The 18,649-nt window shown below is 28.9% G+C and overlaps 1 protein-coding gene across 2 annotated transcripts in view; it reads left to right on the forward strand.

Annotated features, from left to right (window-relative positions):
• Positions 1–5,704: 5,704 nt before the first annotated feature.
• The window catches only part of LOC129965605 (transportin-1-like), a 39,435-nt gene continuing 26,490 nt past the window's right edge, over positions 5,705–18,649 (forward strand). For both annotated transcript variants that reach the window (XM_056079645.1, XM_056079646.1), the window contains exons 1-5: positions 5,705–6,034; positions 8,538–8,613; positions 13,301–13,557; positions 16,001–16,216; positions 16,328–16,450. In XM_056079645.1, coding sequence (XP_055935620.1) covers positions 5,918–6,034; positions 8,538–8,613; positions 13,301–13,557; positions 16,001–16,216; positions 16,328–16,450 — 789 coding nt within the window. In that variant the 5' untranslated portion in view covers positions 5,705–5,917. The remainder of the gene's footprint in view (positions 6,035–8,537; positions 8,614–13,300; positions 13,558–16,000; positions 16,217–16,327; positions 16,451–18,649) is intronic.

Below are 18,649 nucleotides of genomic sequence, written 5' to 3' on the forward strand. Positions count from 1 at the left end.
GGAAAAATGTCAAGCATTATCCTCCACAATTTTATTAGTCAAATTCCCTAATGGAAAAAAGAATGTTCATATGAATACAATCTAGAAGTTCCAGACAAGAGTAAGTGCAGTTGGAATTATTTTTGAAAGGGAAGAAGAATCTGGAGAAGTTTTAACCATTACAGAAAATATTACTCAATGCCTTTACGGAAAATGAAAATAGAGAAGGAAACCGTTTAAAGGAGACTTAGAAAGATAAAAAAATATCTTCTTAGTGAACATCGAGAATTATTTACAAGTTAAAAAAACTCAAAAGCCAAAAGACATAAATTTCATTTTGATACCTAATATAGAAAGCAAGGATCCAAAAGATTTAAAGAAAAATGTGGACTAACAATAGAGGAGTTGTTAGATGCAGAAATAATAGAAGAAAGTGTTGCTCATACAATTCGTCCGGTAAGTTATGTTTGCAAAAAAGACGGAAGTCTTCGATTATGCATTGGTTATAGAACGCTAAATGCCATCATGAAGCCAGACGATTTTCCTACGAAGAATGATCTGATGCATAATATAGGAAAGCTTTCCTACCAAAAATATATAATTCATATAGAACAGTTCTTATGAGGTGAGCTCGCCAACGTTGATAATCTATTTAAAGTATTTATATCTACTGATAATAATTAATGATATACAAATATTAATTTTTATTACTCTAGAGTATGTGTATATCATATTTCATTTAATTACTTATTGATAGTAAATCTGTTTTGATTGAAGTTAAGCGCATTATAATTAGCGAAGGATGCTCTTGTGAGTTGCGAAATTGTTCAAGAATTCTGGGGACAAAATATTCCAATGATGTAAAATAATTTATAATATAAGTGGCTTGGTGTGTGCAAAACAAATAATAATGATGACAAAATGTGTAGAACTAGAAGATTTTATTTCGTAATTTTCTTGCATCTGAACTTTAAAACAAACCATAATTTACATATGAACAAAGTGGGAAAAATAAGAGAGAGGAAAAAAATGTTACTTGCTTTAGTTTTTTTTTTTTTAATTTAATTAGCAATGATGAAATCTATCCTTTTTTTTGACACAATATATGTCTGTTACAAAAGGGAGAATTCTCATTATTCAAAGAAAATTCCGGAAATATATTAATTGAGGAAAGATGGATTTTTATGTTCTGATAATATATATATCAAGTGTTTTTTTATGTGTGTTAGAGTTGACGGGATTAATTGTATTTTTTATATGTTTTTGTATAAGCCGTTTTTTAAATCAGAAATAATTTGTGAAAATAGCTTTTTAGTGAAAATGTTTTATACTTGCTTTTGAATATAAGTGTTAATCTGATTTATTTAAAGTATATTATACATCTTGCATTCAATAAGATAAGTGTGATTTCCTGTGATTGTACTTTCAGTTTATGCGAATTTTTTATTTGCAAAATTGTAACATCACTGTAACTTATCGTCTTCGTAGACAAATTTTGGTTGCAGATGCTTATTTAATTTAGAATTAACCATAATCTTGGTCCGGGCATGAGATGTTTGAGTGCAGTTGACGATGATTTGCGAACATCTTATAAATGTTGAAGATGACATCTCTGAAAACAAGGGAGAAGCGAGGATCAACCTCTGGAGAGATAGGTCATTTATCTAATTTGCTTTCTTCGTCCATATTTTGAGAATTATATTATTTTGATGTCTGCGTGTTCGATGTACTGCACTCAATATTAAAACGCGTTTCTTCCCTTTCTATATAAAAGAGAAAAAAATTTCTTGAAATCTCACGTCTTGATTTATAAAAGCAAGAGACATTACAAGTATATTGAAGAAATATTAAAAATGTGATTCATTTCCATGCGTCTTATCCTAATATGATAAGACTATAAGGTGACAAAAAATTAAAGATATTTCAGAACACTGGCGTGTATATTTAAATATATTTTATGAATAATACAACATAAAACAAAGCAATTTAAGTTTTTAAAATTTATCTTAATAATTCAAAACGTTAATACGATAGAGATTACACAAAACCTAATTTTGCAAAAGAACAAAATTTATTGCTTTCTCATTTCTTCTACAGGTTTAGCTAAACAATTTTAGAAAATTACATAAAATATCATTAAAATTAATATTTTCTTCTTTATTAAAATCTCAAGAAATTCCATTATTTTAATTCAAAAATGCTTAACAAATATATATTAATCTTCTAAAGCAAAATGTTTGATGGGTTTATTTGTCCATGAGGAGCAAACAAACTCGTTTCTAACCGTTACGATCAAATATACCAAAGCGTGTAGAACCGGTCGAAAAATTTTTGGTGCCTGATATTTGATAATTTTCACGTGAATGTGAATTGATCCCATTACTCAAAAAAAAGTAATCTCGAAGTAATAAATCTGTAAGTGCATTTACAGACTTATGACTTCGAGCAGAGGGGTAAATAAACGTTCAAATGGAGAATCCCATATCGTGTATTCTGAAAACTCACCAGTGTTGAAAGGGAAAAAATGTTTTCACAATTAAGAGTTACATTGTTTCTAGAAAAAAAATAATAAAAGTGTGTTATCTAAAACAACTCTCATGGAAAAAAATTGTCGAGGACATTATTTTGAAAAAAAATAAAAGTGCAATTTCAAAGCATTTAAATAGCAATTTATTTTTTATAAATAAATTCCTTCTACAAAGTTAGAATTCTATTATACTATGGAAATTATATAACATATACAGTGGGTCAAATAATTGAGAGTACACTTCACTTTTACTTGATAAATCCGACTTTCAATATAAATAAATAACACATTACCGAGAAGTGCAAACATTTTTTTTACACCTAACAAATCGTTCACTTTAAAGAAAAAATAAAGAACAAACAACGAAAAACTATTAAACTGAAAAGTTTCAGGAGCATTTTAAATAAACATATGCAGATTTTAGCCAAAAAAAATTGAGAGTACACCAATCGAATTTTTGTATTATCTCGCATAGAAAGAAAGTTTCAATATTTAGTTGCGTGTCTTTTGGCTTTTATAATTGCCTCTAAATTTCGTAGTACCGATTTGACCAGCTTTTGGGTGGTATCTGAATATATTTTACCCCTTTCTTCTTTTAAGTGGGTTTTGTTTTTAATTTTGTGTTTTTGGACCGCTGTTTCGAGTGTGGCCCACAGATATTCAATGAAATTGATGTCGGAGAATTGTGATGGCGTGTGTAACTACAGTTTGAATTGAAAAATACACTACATTTTGACATTATATGCAGTATGTTTGGTGTCTTTGTCCTGCTGGAAGCTGAAATTTCCATCTATATGAAGTATTCCAAAAATATGAAATTCCATATTTTTAGTACTTCCTTTTAGAGTGTTGGGAAGTATATAAAAGAAATCATATGGTTTATAATGATATCTATAAAAGCTATATATTCTATCCCGAATGTAACCATCCAAGTCCAAACCATGACGGAGTCACCATAATTTTTAACTGTAAGCTGTAAATTTTTTTAATCCGAAGCAGTATTGAGCTTTTTCCATACGATATGATGGCTCTTACTATCAAAAATATTGAATTTAATTTCATCACTGAATATAACTTTCTTCCAAAAGCTATTGGTATTCAACTGATGAGTTTTTACAAACGTCTAACGCTTTTCTGATTTTGAAATCCAGTGAACGGTTTCTTTCTAAGAATTCGGCTTTTATACTCAGCTTGTCTAATTACATTTATGGTGGTTGCATCTCGCCATCCTGGAGGAGGGTACACAAAAAGGTGGGGGATCCGGCTCCTCCCATCGATGACGGGACGTACTTCCTTCAGGAAGGGTTACACCGTGGCCGGTGATGGCCTTAGGACTCAACCACATTTCCCGCCAGTGTTGCTGTGGCTGTCATTCAGTATTTTTTTTCCCGTGTGCCTTCGGACGAGTCGGAGAGTCAGTGATATGACTTGTCTAATTACATTTCGCACACTTTCAGCTCTTACACTTCTGCCTATGACTTGTGATGTTTCTGCAGCAAGTTTGATGAATCATATAGTTTACTTGTATATACTTCGTCGCAATCTAAAGTGCTAAACATTTGGATATAGAATTAAATTTTATTTTCCAGTAGGACAACGACCCCAAAAACACTTCACGTAACGTCAAAATGTGATGTCTTTTTCATTGTAAACAGAAGTTAAACACTCGACACAGTCCCCTGAAATTAATGTCATTGCATATTTGTGGGCCATACTCAAAACAGCTGTCCAAAAGCACAAAATTAGAAACAAGTGTTGCAAGAAACACTTGGGAAACAAGTGTTGCGATAAAATATCTTCAGATACCAATAAAAGTTGATCAAATCAGTATCACGATTTTTAGAGGCAATTATAAAAGCTAAAAGACATGCAACTAAATATTGAGACTTTCTTTCTATGAGAGATATTATAAAAAATTCATTGGTGTACTCTCAATTTTTTGAGGCAAAAATCTGCATATGTTCATTTAAAATGCTTTGGAAGCGTTTCAGTTTAGAAATTTTTCGTTGATTGTTGTTTATTTTTACTTTAAATTGAACCATTTGTTAGGTGTAAAAACGAAAACATGCTTGCACTTTTCGGCAAAGCGATATTTATATTGAAAGTCGGTGTAAAATATCTTCAATAATTACTATGGATGTGATATGAGAGAACACTTTATTTGCGTTTATTTACATAGAAAGTTTCGAAAGCATATTTACATCGAGAAAACGAAATTTGAATTAATTACACTGGAGTGGAATTGAGTTGCAACTGGTATGACGCTTATAGTTGGATTTATCAAGTAAAAGTGAGATATACTCTCAATTGTTTGAGCCATTGTAAGTAACATAAAAATAATGCATGATTAGAAAGCAACTGAGAGTAAGAATTTTAATCGTATATTCGTATTTTATTTCGTAAACAAAAGCAATGACGATAGGCGGTATTTATAATCAAACCGTCACTTGAAATGCTGAAGAAACTTCGATGCTGTAAATGTCACGTGGCTGTATTAAATCAAGTGAAAAAATTCCATGTTATATGACCCTCCCTATCATTCCGTTACAATAATCTACCTTCATTGGTCTGACAAGTCTTGGAAGTCAAATGGTTAAGTCGTCTGATTAAATAGCCGTAAGGTATACTTCAAAAATCGGTTTGAAACTCCAAGTTGGAGATAACAAGAATTATCAAGGTGCTATGCGATTGTATACTATATCATAATCCCCTTTTCCAATTCTTAGGTTTCCAATGCTGCATAACTTTGTGTATCTTCAAAAAAAAAAAAAAAAATGTACGATACTATAAAATTTATTACAATAAATATTAAAATTTCATCTCATTATTGACATTTTTTTAAATGTTATGCTGCTTCAATATTGGAAGATTTTTTATTTAAAAATATTTCTAGAATTTCCAACGCCTTGAAGACATTCCGCTTTTAAATTTTTATTCTTTGCCTTTTGCATTGCTGCCAACTTGTTTTAAAGTTTTTATTTATTTCGAATATCTAAAATTACATTTTAAATTTCCATAAAGTATTATGTTCAAATTTTATGAAAATAATTTTTATTTTGCTAAGTTTCGTAAATATATTATGAATTCATTTATTAAAATCAATTTTATTATTGCATCTGCTGATCTATTTTTTTTCCATACTTCATCTGGTCGATACACATAATCGATTAATTTGAATTGCATTGGAAGACCATAGAAGAGACGTTTTTATTCGTTTCGTAACGTTATGTGCTTTATTGATATAACCGTATTTTGCAGTGTTTTATTTATAATCAAGAAGTTCATCATTTGGAATGAAGTTTAAAGATTAAGTGAGTGGCTATTCAGTGTGCATAAACTGTGTGCAATTTATAGTGTTTCTCGCTGAGCAGCGAACTCAAAACATTTCAACCGGTATAGGTGTTTCGCAAAATGCGAGATAGTATGGCTTTAGCCTGGCAGCCCCAAGAAGAAGGTTTGAGAGAAATATTAAAACTTTTGAAAGAATCGCAATCTCCTGATACAGCAACTCAGAGAGCAGTACAACAGGTATCGTTCAAAAAAAAATTTTTTTTTGTGTTTACTTATTTGCTTTAACTTATGAAAGATCTGTTAAGCCTATTTTGTTTATCATGTCTGTTATGCCGTCAGTCGTGTTTTATTTATTTACCAATAAATTTGTGGTTAAATTTTCAATCCGTTTTTTTATCTTTTCAATATGTTTTTGAAACATAATCACGAGTTATTTAAAACTGATTGTGATTTGAAATTGTTTGATTAACGGTATAGTTAAAAGCTACCGATTACCGATTGTAGAAAAAATATTAAAGTACAGATATTGTATGTCGCTTGTTTAGATGCGATCCGGTGTATTTTCCGTATTCGATTGTAATTTGTCGTGTCATTTTAAATTTGTGGATTGGAGGTAAATATTAGCAATGTTTTATAAAATTTGTAGGAATAATTTATGTGCTATTTTCTTCTTTCTTTGTAAGAATTTACTGATTCTTGATTTAATATTCATGATTATCTAATTCAGAAAAAAGTGGTTATTTTATTTTTTTTCAGTTTGATGATTGATGGATAGTTTTGAGACATTGGATTTATTTGTAAGCTGCTGTAAATTTCACCTCATAATTGCCATGTATACATGTGATTATCAAAATAAGGGAAACACCTGTGAATGAAAGTGACATTTTTGAATGTAAGCATTAAAATATAATAGACACCAGTTTTTATAATAAATAGCAATGTATGTATTCTAAGAGTATGTGTTAGCTTTATTGAAGTTCTGTAATTCTTGGATTTTCTTCAAAGGCATAAAATGTCAGACCTTCCAGATATTCAAAGAGGCCAAATTGTAGGAGTACGTCTAGCTGGAGCAAGTGTGACCAAATCATCCCAGCTTTTAGGCATTTCTAGAGGTACAGCATCTAAAGTCATAACAGCATACACATAGCCCGGCAGAAGAAAATAGTGGGGAGAAAGAGAAGCTCAGTGAAAGGGACTGACAGGTGAAGGGGATTGTAATGTTTAAAAAGTGGACAATTGCAGCAAAAGTGACCACAGAGCTCAGTATCCATCTAGATTCCCCAGTGTCAGTGATTATAGTTAGAAGGCACCTCCATAAACAGAACATTTATGGCAGAGCAACAGTTCCCAAGCCACTTGTCACAGATGTTAATGGTAAATGTCTGTCTACAGTGGTCTCACACTTGCAAAACCTGGTCGATTGATTAGTGGAAGAAAATAACGTGGTCTGACTAAACGTGTTTCACATTTTTCCCTACAACAAGACGGTTACACATTTGGAGGATACCTGCACAAGCATATGATCGTGATTGTCTCCTTCCAGCTGTCAAGCATGGAGGTGGATCTGTCATGACATGGGTAGCCTTGTCGTGTTTTGTACTGGACCATTCGTAACCCTGAAAGGAAGAATTACTGGGGAGAAGTATAGAGAAATTTTAGCTGATCGGGTCCATCCTATGATGCAAACTTTGTTTCTTGCAAGAGATAGAATTTTTCATGATGATAATGCACCTATCCATGCAGCGAGATTTGTCCAATCATTGTTTGATGAATACGAGGATGAAGTTAAACATCTGCCTTGGTCCGCACAGTCACTCGACCTCAATATAATTGAACCTTTATGGTTTATTTTAGAGCATTTAATTTGGAATCAATATCCTCCACTGGCATCTCTCCCAAAACTTTTTCACTACATCTCCAGGAAGAATGGTACCATATTCCTCTGAACACTATTCAACACTTGTATGAATCGATTCCCAGGCAAATTCAAGCTGTATTACATGCCAAAGGCGGCACTACACCATACTAATAAAGGATTCTTTATAAATCTGAGGTGTTTCCAATATTTTGATAACCACCGGTATATATATGTGTGTGCAGTTAAGATATATGTCATATGGTATCGAGAAGGAAGAACAGTTTTGGTTAAATGAGAATCACATTTCAGTTCATTATTACGGAGTAACAATTTTTAAGATGCGTTTTAAAAAGAGAATCGTGGCCAAGCATCGGCATATTCCAAATTGGAAAACAAAATGGCCAAGAGGCTGAATGAGAGTAATTTTTACTTTTGATACTTTCAGAAAGGAGCTCAAATGAAGCTGCAGTTTGAATTTGGTACATGTTTGATTTGCTCCCACATACTTCAAAAGTTAAATTGGAATGTGAATTCAAGTAATTAGGAAATAAATATATTTTGAATCCAGATAAATTATCACTGTATGTTCACACATATACATGGTGTTTTTATACTTTTAATAAACATTGCAAAATTAAGAATGTTTTTTAAAATTATAATATTGGCATCATCTACAGAATATTTATTTAACTAAATGAAAAAATATTTATTTGAACCATTTTGTAAATACAATATGAATAATTTATTATTTGTATGTATTATGTTTTGTTATGCACTATTTAAATATTTTTATCAGTAATAATAAGAAAATGGAGGAATTACAATTGAAAAATGATTGATTTAAAGTGTAGTTTAATTCATTGATTTTTTTCAATTTGTTAGAAATTGGAAGAATTGAACAAATATCCAGATTTCAACAATTATTTAATATTTGTGCTGACAAAGTTAACAACAGAAGGTAAGTGATTATCAGGCTCTTATTTCTCTAAAATCAATTTGTATATTTTTTAGTTTTAGCAGTTCATTTTTATAATATATGGTATTTTTTTTAATACAATGAAAATAATACATTAAAAAACACCAGTGGTAAATATGAGATTTTCTATTTTTAATATTTATTCTTTTTATAAACAAATATATCAGCATTAAAAATAATGCAGCACATTATGAATGATTTATATATTTCCTAAAGCCATACTCTCCAACAGCTAAAGAATTTCTATAGTTGCTATTATAATTAGGTGAAAACTACGGAGTTATGGGTATATTGTGAAAAATTCCGAAAGCCTACAAAAAAAAAAAAAAAAAAAAAAAACTGACAATATTCTATTTCTGAATTTGAGGTAGCAATATGCAAGCAAGTTAGTGAATTTTTTTTTTTTTAAACATGATTGAAAAATAAAGCATAGTCTTGTTCCTGTATGAATGCAAAAAACTGGAGGTACTCTTCATTACAAAATACATACGGGAGTTTGCTGTGATGTTAAACTGAGCTATAAAAACTATAAAAATCTATACTAATATACTAACTAAAAACTATAAAAATCTGAGCTATAAAAGCTATATAAACTATAAAAAAAACTATAAATTATCATGACTATAAAAAAAAGTACGAATGCTTGCTATTTAATCATAAAAAAAGTAAATGTCTGATAAATACTTTTTATCAACAAAATTGTATTGTGTGTTTTTTAAGGAAAATTATTTCACTTATATATTTAGTCAATAATAAATGTCTGTTAAGTAATGTTTTGATTAATTAAAATTCTTTGGAAATATCTATTCTTCAATAATTTGTGGACATACTTTATATGTAATTTATCTAAGAAGTGCCACAGATGACTGTGTAACCAATGTTAGAGTGTATGCAAAAGTTGAAAAAATGATTTATATGGCCTTAGAAAATGCAAGAGAAAAATATGTTGTTTATAAAAATAGTTGATCCAATTTTTTAAAAAATAATTTGCAATTTCTTAGTTTTTATTTGGAAAGCATTTTGTGTGAAGAATAGTTATGCAAAATTCCGATGGTATCAGGAAAATATAGAAAATTTAAAAATCAATGCAAGAAATTTTGAAATTTTCCTGAATAAGTGGGGAAGTATAAGATATATCTTATGCTGATCTCTTTAAACATTGCAATAAAAGATTGTTGCTGTAATTCCATAAACAAAATCTGTTTGCAACTGTTAAACTGCTGAAGCTCATTCCTTTTTCACTTGCTTCCTCTTTTTATTCTGCATGTTCAGAACATGTAAAGATCCACTTTCATTTTTTTTGTTGATAAAGCAGGAAAAGGAAATATAAAGAACAATTTGATTAATTTAATGAAATTCTTTTAAATGTTTTCTATTCTAATGTTTTAAAATCCAAATAATCTTCGGATTTTGGAGAAATCTTAAAAATATTTATTTTATTATATGAAAATGTATTGTCACTTGCTTGTGGAAAATGGATTTAGTATCAACAAAAATATGTATGTAGAAAATTTGAAAAAAGATTTATTAATTGGTCTAAGAAATTTTTTATGATGTCATAAACTTTTATGGAAGTATATTAAATAGCTCATGTCAAAATCAGCATGTGTGAGGTATTATGAAGCTTTAAAAAAGCAGAAAAACTTTTTTTCAAGAAAAGGTGCTCATCAAACACAAATCATCCTTCCAAATGAATATTCAGAATATAAATAGACAAAATAGATAAATAAAATTTTAAAAAATTTGCTTTGTGATGTTTTTTGTTATGGAATTGTTAAAGACTGGATTATTAACTAGAATGTTATTTCATGTTTTATTTCTTTCGAGCCCCTAATTTTGTGTGACTTAGTGTAACTTTTTTTTTCTTTCTTAAGTGAAATATTTACATTAGGAGCACGTGTATATCTTCATTTATCTCATACGATAATGGTCTTTTTAGATAAATAGTCTTTAAATCTATAAGAGGTTACAAAATTGTTTCTTTATATTTTTTTCTATAAGTGACATTTCGTATGATTTTGGACATTTTATTTACTTTGTTACAATCTAATGAAAACCTAATTATTTTTCATTATACTACTCGTATTATATTTTCATATTGAATCTCTGTTTTTAACCATTTAAAAAATTTTATCATATAAATTGTTTCTAAATGAAATTAAATACCATATTATTTTTAAATTATGCTGATTAAAATAATTCAAAAAATTATTGTTGATAATTGAATGTCAATCCTAAATATTTTGCTGTGTCTTTATACAATGTAATGATTTTACTCGTTTTTAAGAGCTTTAATTGCGATGAAAAATTAGATGTTTAAGAAAAAGCTCAAAATTGTCAAACATATTTGCTAAATTTAGGTTATTTTCTTTATAATGCTTTAGTGCTAATATTTTAGGAGGTCATGCAGCCTTAATGGTTTCTATCCTAACATTCCCCCTTACCTTTTTATAGTATGATTCTATTGGGTTGGCAACTAAGTAATTGCAGATTTTTTTTTAGAAAATCAAAGACAATTTTTTCATGGAACTAAATAACTTTATTCTGTAATGTATTGCCCATTTTGATCAATGACCTTTTGCCATCTTTCAGGCAGCATCATAATCCCACGTTCATAAAACTTCTGGTTTTTATTAGCAAAAAACTGAATCAGGTACGATTTGACATCATCATCATTATTGAAATTTTTACCATTCAAGGAGTTTTGTAAAGATCGAAACAAAAAGTAATCAGATGATGCAAGGTCAGGACTATATGGTGGATGTGGCAAAACATCCCAACCAAGCTCCAATAATTTTTGCCGAGTGACCGAAGATGTGTGTGGCCTTGCATTGTCATGATGGAATACAACACCTTTTCGATTTGTCAATTCGGGCTGCTTTTCTTCAACTGCATTGTTTAATTTCGTTAGTTGTTCAATGTAGACATCAGAATTGATCGTTCGGTTGGGTGGTAAGAGTTCAAAGTAGACAATTCCTTTGTAATCCCGCCAAACTGATAACAAAACCTTCTTTTGATGAATATCAGCTTTTGATGTTGTTTGAGTTGGTTCACCTGGCCTGCTCTACGATCTTTTCCGCTTGATACTGTTGTAAACAACCCATTTTTCATCGCCAGTTATCAGTCGTTTTAAAAATGGATCATTTTCATTACGTTTCTTTAGCAAATTGCAGCTGTTAATGCATTGCGTTAAATGCTTTTCTTTCAGTTCGTGAAGAACCCATGTATCGAGTTTTTGAACATAGCCAAGTTGTTTTAAGTGATTTTCAATGCATGTATGTGATACATGAAGCTTCTCTGCAATCTCACGTGTTGCACTGTGACGATCCAAATCGATTATTGCTTTGATTAGGTCGTCATCAACTTCAACTGGACGACCAGAGCGTTTTTCAGCTTTGAGTGAAAAATCACCAGAACGAAATTTGGCAAACCAATTTCGACACTGCCGTTCTTTTAAGGCTTCGTCACCATAAACAGCACGTAACTTTTTATGAGCTTGCAATGCGTTTTTCCCTTTGCGGAAATAAAAAAGCAAAATTTGACGAAAATGTTCCTTTTGATTTTCCATTTTTCAACGAACGCCAGACGAAAACTACACAACCGATCAAAAAACTTTTTTTACTGATTGACAGCTGAATTGCCAACTATCAAATAACAAAATGCGTTTTACATTTGTACTACGTCTGCAAACCTAAAAATTCAACTGAAGCCATCTATGAGTGAAATCCGCAATTAGTTAGTTGCCAAGCAAATATATGTTGCTACAAAAATATATTTCATTAATAATATGTAATAAAGTTTTTTTTTTTTTTTTAAATCTGCTACTATTGTAAGTATTTTCCATTGAAAATTGTTAGATATTTTTTTTAAATTCAAGCATTAAATTTTGAAGAGGGGCTGGAGTCCTGGTAAAATATTTTATTTAGATCTAAGATATTTATTTTTCTAAAATATTTATTAATATAAATTTTGCTAATAAATAAATGGCAAATACTAGTTACCTAAAAGTTATACTAATTTTAGTATATGTAATACAAATAATATTAAATAAGAAATTTTATAATAAAAAATAATTTTTGGGAACAATTTTTTCAATCACTAATCAAGCTTAAAATTTATGTTAATATTCACATAAAATGTTTGTTTATCTTATTATGTGAAAGGAGATATAATTAATGTTTTGAGATAATTTTAAACATTTCATTAAAATATCAGTCATGTTCAGAATATTTTGAACGAGCAAAGATTTTTGCTTCTTTCTTTTTTTAAATATAATTTTGAATAATTTTTTTATTAAAGTCTTTTAGTATTGACTACTCAGTCATTAAAATTTAGATTTTAATGAAAGTGTTATGAGTTGAACTTGTTTTTAACATTTTATGAATCCAAAAGCTTTAAAAAAGAACTTAAGTACAGAGTATATTAGTGAATATTTACAGTGCCATTAAGAATGCTTTTTATATGGAGATGAATCTGGACTAAGACAAAGTGTATTGATAAACAATAGGTTAAGAATGTTTTACTACATTATACATGAATAATATTCACTTATGTTTATGATTGTTTATTTTATTTTTTATTTTATCACAACTTAATAATTATATTTTTATTATTAGTTATTTTTAAATTTTTTTAGTAAATGGAGTAATAATACCGTGTTTTATTACAGATGAACCCACTAGATCTTTAAGTGGATTAATATTAAAAAATAATGTCAAAGCACATTTTCATCAGTTTCCTCCTGAAGTAACTGAGTTCATAAAATCAGAATGCCTCAACAGTGTTGGAGATCCATCCCCTTTAATACGAGCTACAATAGGAATATTAATTACTACCATAGCATCCAAAGGTGAGCTTACAAATTGGGTCGACCTACTGCCAAGACTCTGCCATTTGCTCGACTCTGAAGACTATAATGTCTGTGAGGTTAGTTATGGTTTAATTATAAGTTGATTTTGTATTATTAAGAAGTTTTCTTTTTCCAAAATTAAAAGAAAAACTGGAAAATTTAATAACAGAAATATTATATAAACAGAAATAATGAATAAGAAGAATTCTTTATTATTTTTTTAGAAACTACATTAATATGTAGTATATCTTTTAGCAGCTATAATATGAAGGCAGTGTTCATGAACTTTTACTCAAACGTAGCATCTCTATTTGGTTTTCTTTTGCTTCTGCAAATATGTTAACAAAACATTTTGTTATTGACTTTTTGTGGACTAAGTAATTTCTTTTGATTCAATTTTGACTTGTAAATAGAATGCTTTTGAACTTGCTGAACAAAAAAATAACAAAACCTGTGTTCTGTGGTTCTCAACTACTTTCTGAAAACAATTTAATAGTTAATTTGTTGGTTTCAAAGCTTTAGTGAGCAAGTTTCCTTTCTTCTACAGTACTGAAAACTCAGTAGAAATTAGAGGCGAAATCAAAGTGGCTATGTTTTTATGTCAGACTTGAAGATACTGAAATGATTATCTGAAGTCCAGGTGTTTAAACTGTTAACATTTATTGACAAACTTACTTTCTAGTGAAGTATCGTGTATTTTAATTCAAAATAATTATACAGCCTTATTTTTTTAACACATGAAAAAGAAAGTTCATATATTGGATGTAAGAAATTAGTGCTAATCACATCAATGTTCTGCTGATGCATTAAAAATGTATATAAGCATTTCAAACATTTTTTCAAGGGGATGCAGTATATATATATATATATATATATATATATATATATATATATATATATATATCACTTAAATTATGGGTTAAATTTTAAATTTAACTATGATGTATAATATTCATTCATCTCAACATAAGAAAGCCAAATAGTTAGTAATAATGACAAAAATCATATCAGCAGGAAATTAAAATATTTGTACAAATAATCATCTAAAGTGTCATTGTTAAAAGTGAATAATTCACCATCTGTGCATTTTTTTTGGAGCAAATCCTAACCAAAACTACTTAAAAACACTAAAATACCCTGGCATATCTCTTCATCAAAATTCTATTAGCATTTTCTATTATATATATATATATATATAATTAAAAATGTACACTTGCTTGCTTTTCTTTGTTTGGGATTGAAAAGAAATTAGTGTGATAGTGAGAATAGCTTCCTTCTTTAAAATTCTTCTTAAAAATTGTAGATAATAATAAAATATTGATAAATATCTGAATATCTTCATTAACCAGGAACATTGTGCATGTTTTGTGTTCAGAATAGTGATGTAAAATACCCATATCTATTTTTAAGGGAAAGTTAATGGGATTATTTAACTATTATTTATTTTTTTTATTTTACTATTACATCTAGATAAATTACATCTCTCTAAAACATCCATCTAAATGTATAGTCTCTCAATCTTTGAAAATGTTTTGAATTTCCCCATGGTTTGCTGTACTCTCAAGCCCTTGGAAATATACTTCATATTTTACTAAGTCCTTGAAAAATTGTTAAAACGTATGATCAGTATTTTTTGAGAGAAAAAAGAAAACCAGTTTGTCTTGGTTTTACCCTGAAAGTGTGAATGTGTTTGTGAAGTGAGCTAATAGTAGTTTCTGTGGAATGAATAGGTTATAGTAGCTGTCTAGTGGCTAACAGTAAAAGTGCTTGTAATTTGATAAGTTACTGTTATCAGACCACTGTAAGAATTTGGATTATTAATTGCATGATGAGCATTCATCAGTAAACATCTGAAAATAGTAGTCAAAAATAGTAGCAAGAAAGTAATGATGCAGTTTAGTGTTAATGTGAAAATATGTGTTTATCATTTGCATTTTTATGATTAAAATGTGTAATTTTATGTTTCCTGAATATTTCTTCATTAAAAATCGAAATTCTGTAGTATGGTATTGTTGAATATAAAATACCATTAAAAAATTGAAAAGAAATAAACATTTCGCAATTTTTTTTATTTTCTGAACAAAAAAAAAAAAAGGATGGGGGGGGGGAATACATAAAATAAAATTATGCTGTATCATGCATTTTACATTTAAATCTTTATTTAAATATACATTTGTAATATGAAGCTGAATATGTACTTAATAAATTAACATTTGCAACTTTAATAAATTAAAAAAAATATTGAATTTGGTTTCAAAATGATGAAGAGGTAGTTATGAAAAATTAAAGCAAAGATACACTTATGTACTTTATTGCTTTATAATTTTCAGATGAAAATTGCAAAATATTTACTGTATTGTGTTCTTTCTCATGTCTTATTTCTGATCGTGTGAATGATTCTATATTTTCTCTTGTCTCGTTTTTTTCTTTTCTATATTTTTTAAAAAAATTTTATCATCACAACTTTAAATAGAAATCTATATATTATGAACTATTTTTTTTTTAATTTTTTTATTTTAGGGATCTTTTGGTGCATTACAAAAAATATGTGAAGATTCAGCAGAATATTTGGATTCAGATGCCTTGAACAGACCTTTAAATGTTCTTATACCAAAGTTTTTGCAATTCTTTCGGCATAGTAGTCCCAAAATACGTTCACATGCCATTGCTTGTGTCAATCAGTTCATTATAAATAGAACAACAGTTTTAATGTTACATATAGATTCATTTTTAGAGGTAAGTTGGATTACAATAAGTTATTTTTGCTATTAATTTTTTGCATATTATTTTGTTACAGGTATTATTTTGCTTAAAATGCTGCTAATGTTCATGTCAAAACTTTTTTAGAATTTATTTCATTTGGCATCAGATGAAGATCCAGAAGTGCGTAAAAATGTATGCCGAGCACTTGTGATGCTTTTAGAAGTTCGTATGGATCGTTTGATTCCCCATATGCATCATATTATAGAGGTAATGTGTGTCTTTAAATCAAGTGTTTTATTCACTGAGATTATTTTTGAGATTATATAAATTATAATTTAAAAAATTAAAGATTTGGAACATGATGTTAATATTAAAATTGTACTAGAAAACTTGACTGTGAGGGATCCAAATATGAATCGTGTCATATTCAGTTCAAGTTTCATAATGATATTTTTAAAACATATATGTAAATTTTTTTAAAAGATTTATTTTTCTAGAAAATGGTTAAACAATAGCAATCTTATTATTGTTACTGTTATTGCTTTCATTTTTACCTCTTAATTTATAGTTTTTGTATAAATTGAATTCAAATGAAAAGTGATAGTGCTGCTTTTACATTTGGAAGATTTATAGATAATGGCAAATGATAAAAATTAGCTTGTGTTAAAAATTTAATTTTTTTTAAAACTTCAAGCTAATGCATTATGATTTTGCTGCATTTGGGACTTATTTCCTGTTTCCTGTAAAAAAAAAAGTTCATAACTCCCAGTATGAGAAAAATATTTCTAACAACAACAAATCATATTTTAATTCACACTACTGTCTGTCCACGACAAGAACACTGCTAGACAATCGTCTATGTTTACGGCGGGCGTTATAGAAACAGGTTTCGGTAGGGACGATCCATTTTGAATGGGTGGAATCGGACAGAAGTCTGGGGGGTATTCTTTTTCTTGGCGTCAATGTGAAGCGATAAAAAAAAAAAAATGTGTTGCTCATTCGTCTTTTCGCTTTAGTCGCAGTTGCACTATTTTTATATTCGCTTAGCTTACTTCTTTTATATTTTATTAATCTTTTCTTTGGTTAATATTAACTGCATTTCATTATTTAATATTTTTTTGTCTCTTAAATTTTGGCATCCTTTTAAAAAAATATGATTCAACTATATAATGGTATAAAGAAAATATTATATTATAGATAGCGCATTACTTTTTTTTCAATAAAATTAAGAAAAATAGTCATTTATTCAGGCTTGTTTACTCGCCTCCGTGTTGTTTCAATAGCTTTCCGTCTTAACTATGATTCCAAGAATCTGAAAATTTATGCACGTTAATGTGAGTTAGAAGGATTAAAATATTGAACGAGATTCCTTTCTACTCAGGTGCACTGATTGTGATAATAAAACGGTAGCAGATGCGTATTCTCAAACGGCATTGATGGGCTTTGAATAGAAATGTGAAGAACATTGGGAATGAAGAATTTTCAACCCCGAAATGATAAAATGCATGCAGGAATTTGAATCCTTTATTGCTTCGAGCTCATGACTACTGATATACATTGAAAGGAAAAGATCATTTATCACTCTATTATTTAAATTGACAGTTCGTGAGAAAAAATTTTCTTTGAAATAATTGTATTTCTTTTTCAAGCCGGGGGAAATGATTAAATGGTAATCTGGAATACAAAAACAAACTTTTTCCGCGTTTTTCGTAGAATAATGTAAAGCGATGTTTTGGGCTTATTTAGTTGGGTTCCTTTAAGTCCGGGACATCTGGCACGTGCATGAATGAACACTTCAATTATCTTCAAATTCAGAATACTTTTACATATAAACTTTGCGAAATTAGTTATGCTGTAAAAAGCTTGTGCATATTGCAAATAAGTTACAACTCAAAGTTTGATTTTTAAAAATCTGAAAATTGATAGTATGGTAATCGTTAATTTTGTGTTTCGGGAAATAGTATATACATCAGAAAAATAAATATAAATTTTGAAAGGTTTCAAGCATATTTAACAAGGAATATTTTACTTCATAACGGAATAAAAGCAACCTTTTATAAAAATTATGAAATAAATACGATTAATTATGTTACAGTTTTTATGTTAAATTAGACAGATTACCTCGCGTTTGCTGCGAAGAATTTGATATTAATAACTTATATAAATTTAAAACAAATGAAAGGAAGACGAATTAATGTTTTGTCATGCACGATTTTACTTCTTAATTTTTTTCTTCTTCTTGTGAAATCGTTAGACATACCAATAATTATTCAGTTTTTCTATTTGATTTGCTTTGTTCTTTGTATACGTATGACAGAAATATCAGATATTTTCCATATTCCGAGTATGTAAAGGATTTTCAGTTTAGTGAATTATTTTTTTAATTTGTTTTCAAGAATTAAATGTAATAATACCAAATATCACCAAATTGGCGCTAAACGTGCCAACGTAAGAAACTTGAATTAG

This window comes from Argiope bruennichi, chromosome 4, assembly GCF_947563725.1.
Source record: "Argiope bruennichi chromosome 4, qqArgBrue1.1, whole genome shotgun sequence".
In the NCBI taxonomy this organism is placed as follows: Eukaryota; Metazoa; Arthropoda; class Arachnida; order Araneae; family Araneidae; genus Argiope; species Argiope bruennichi.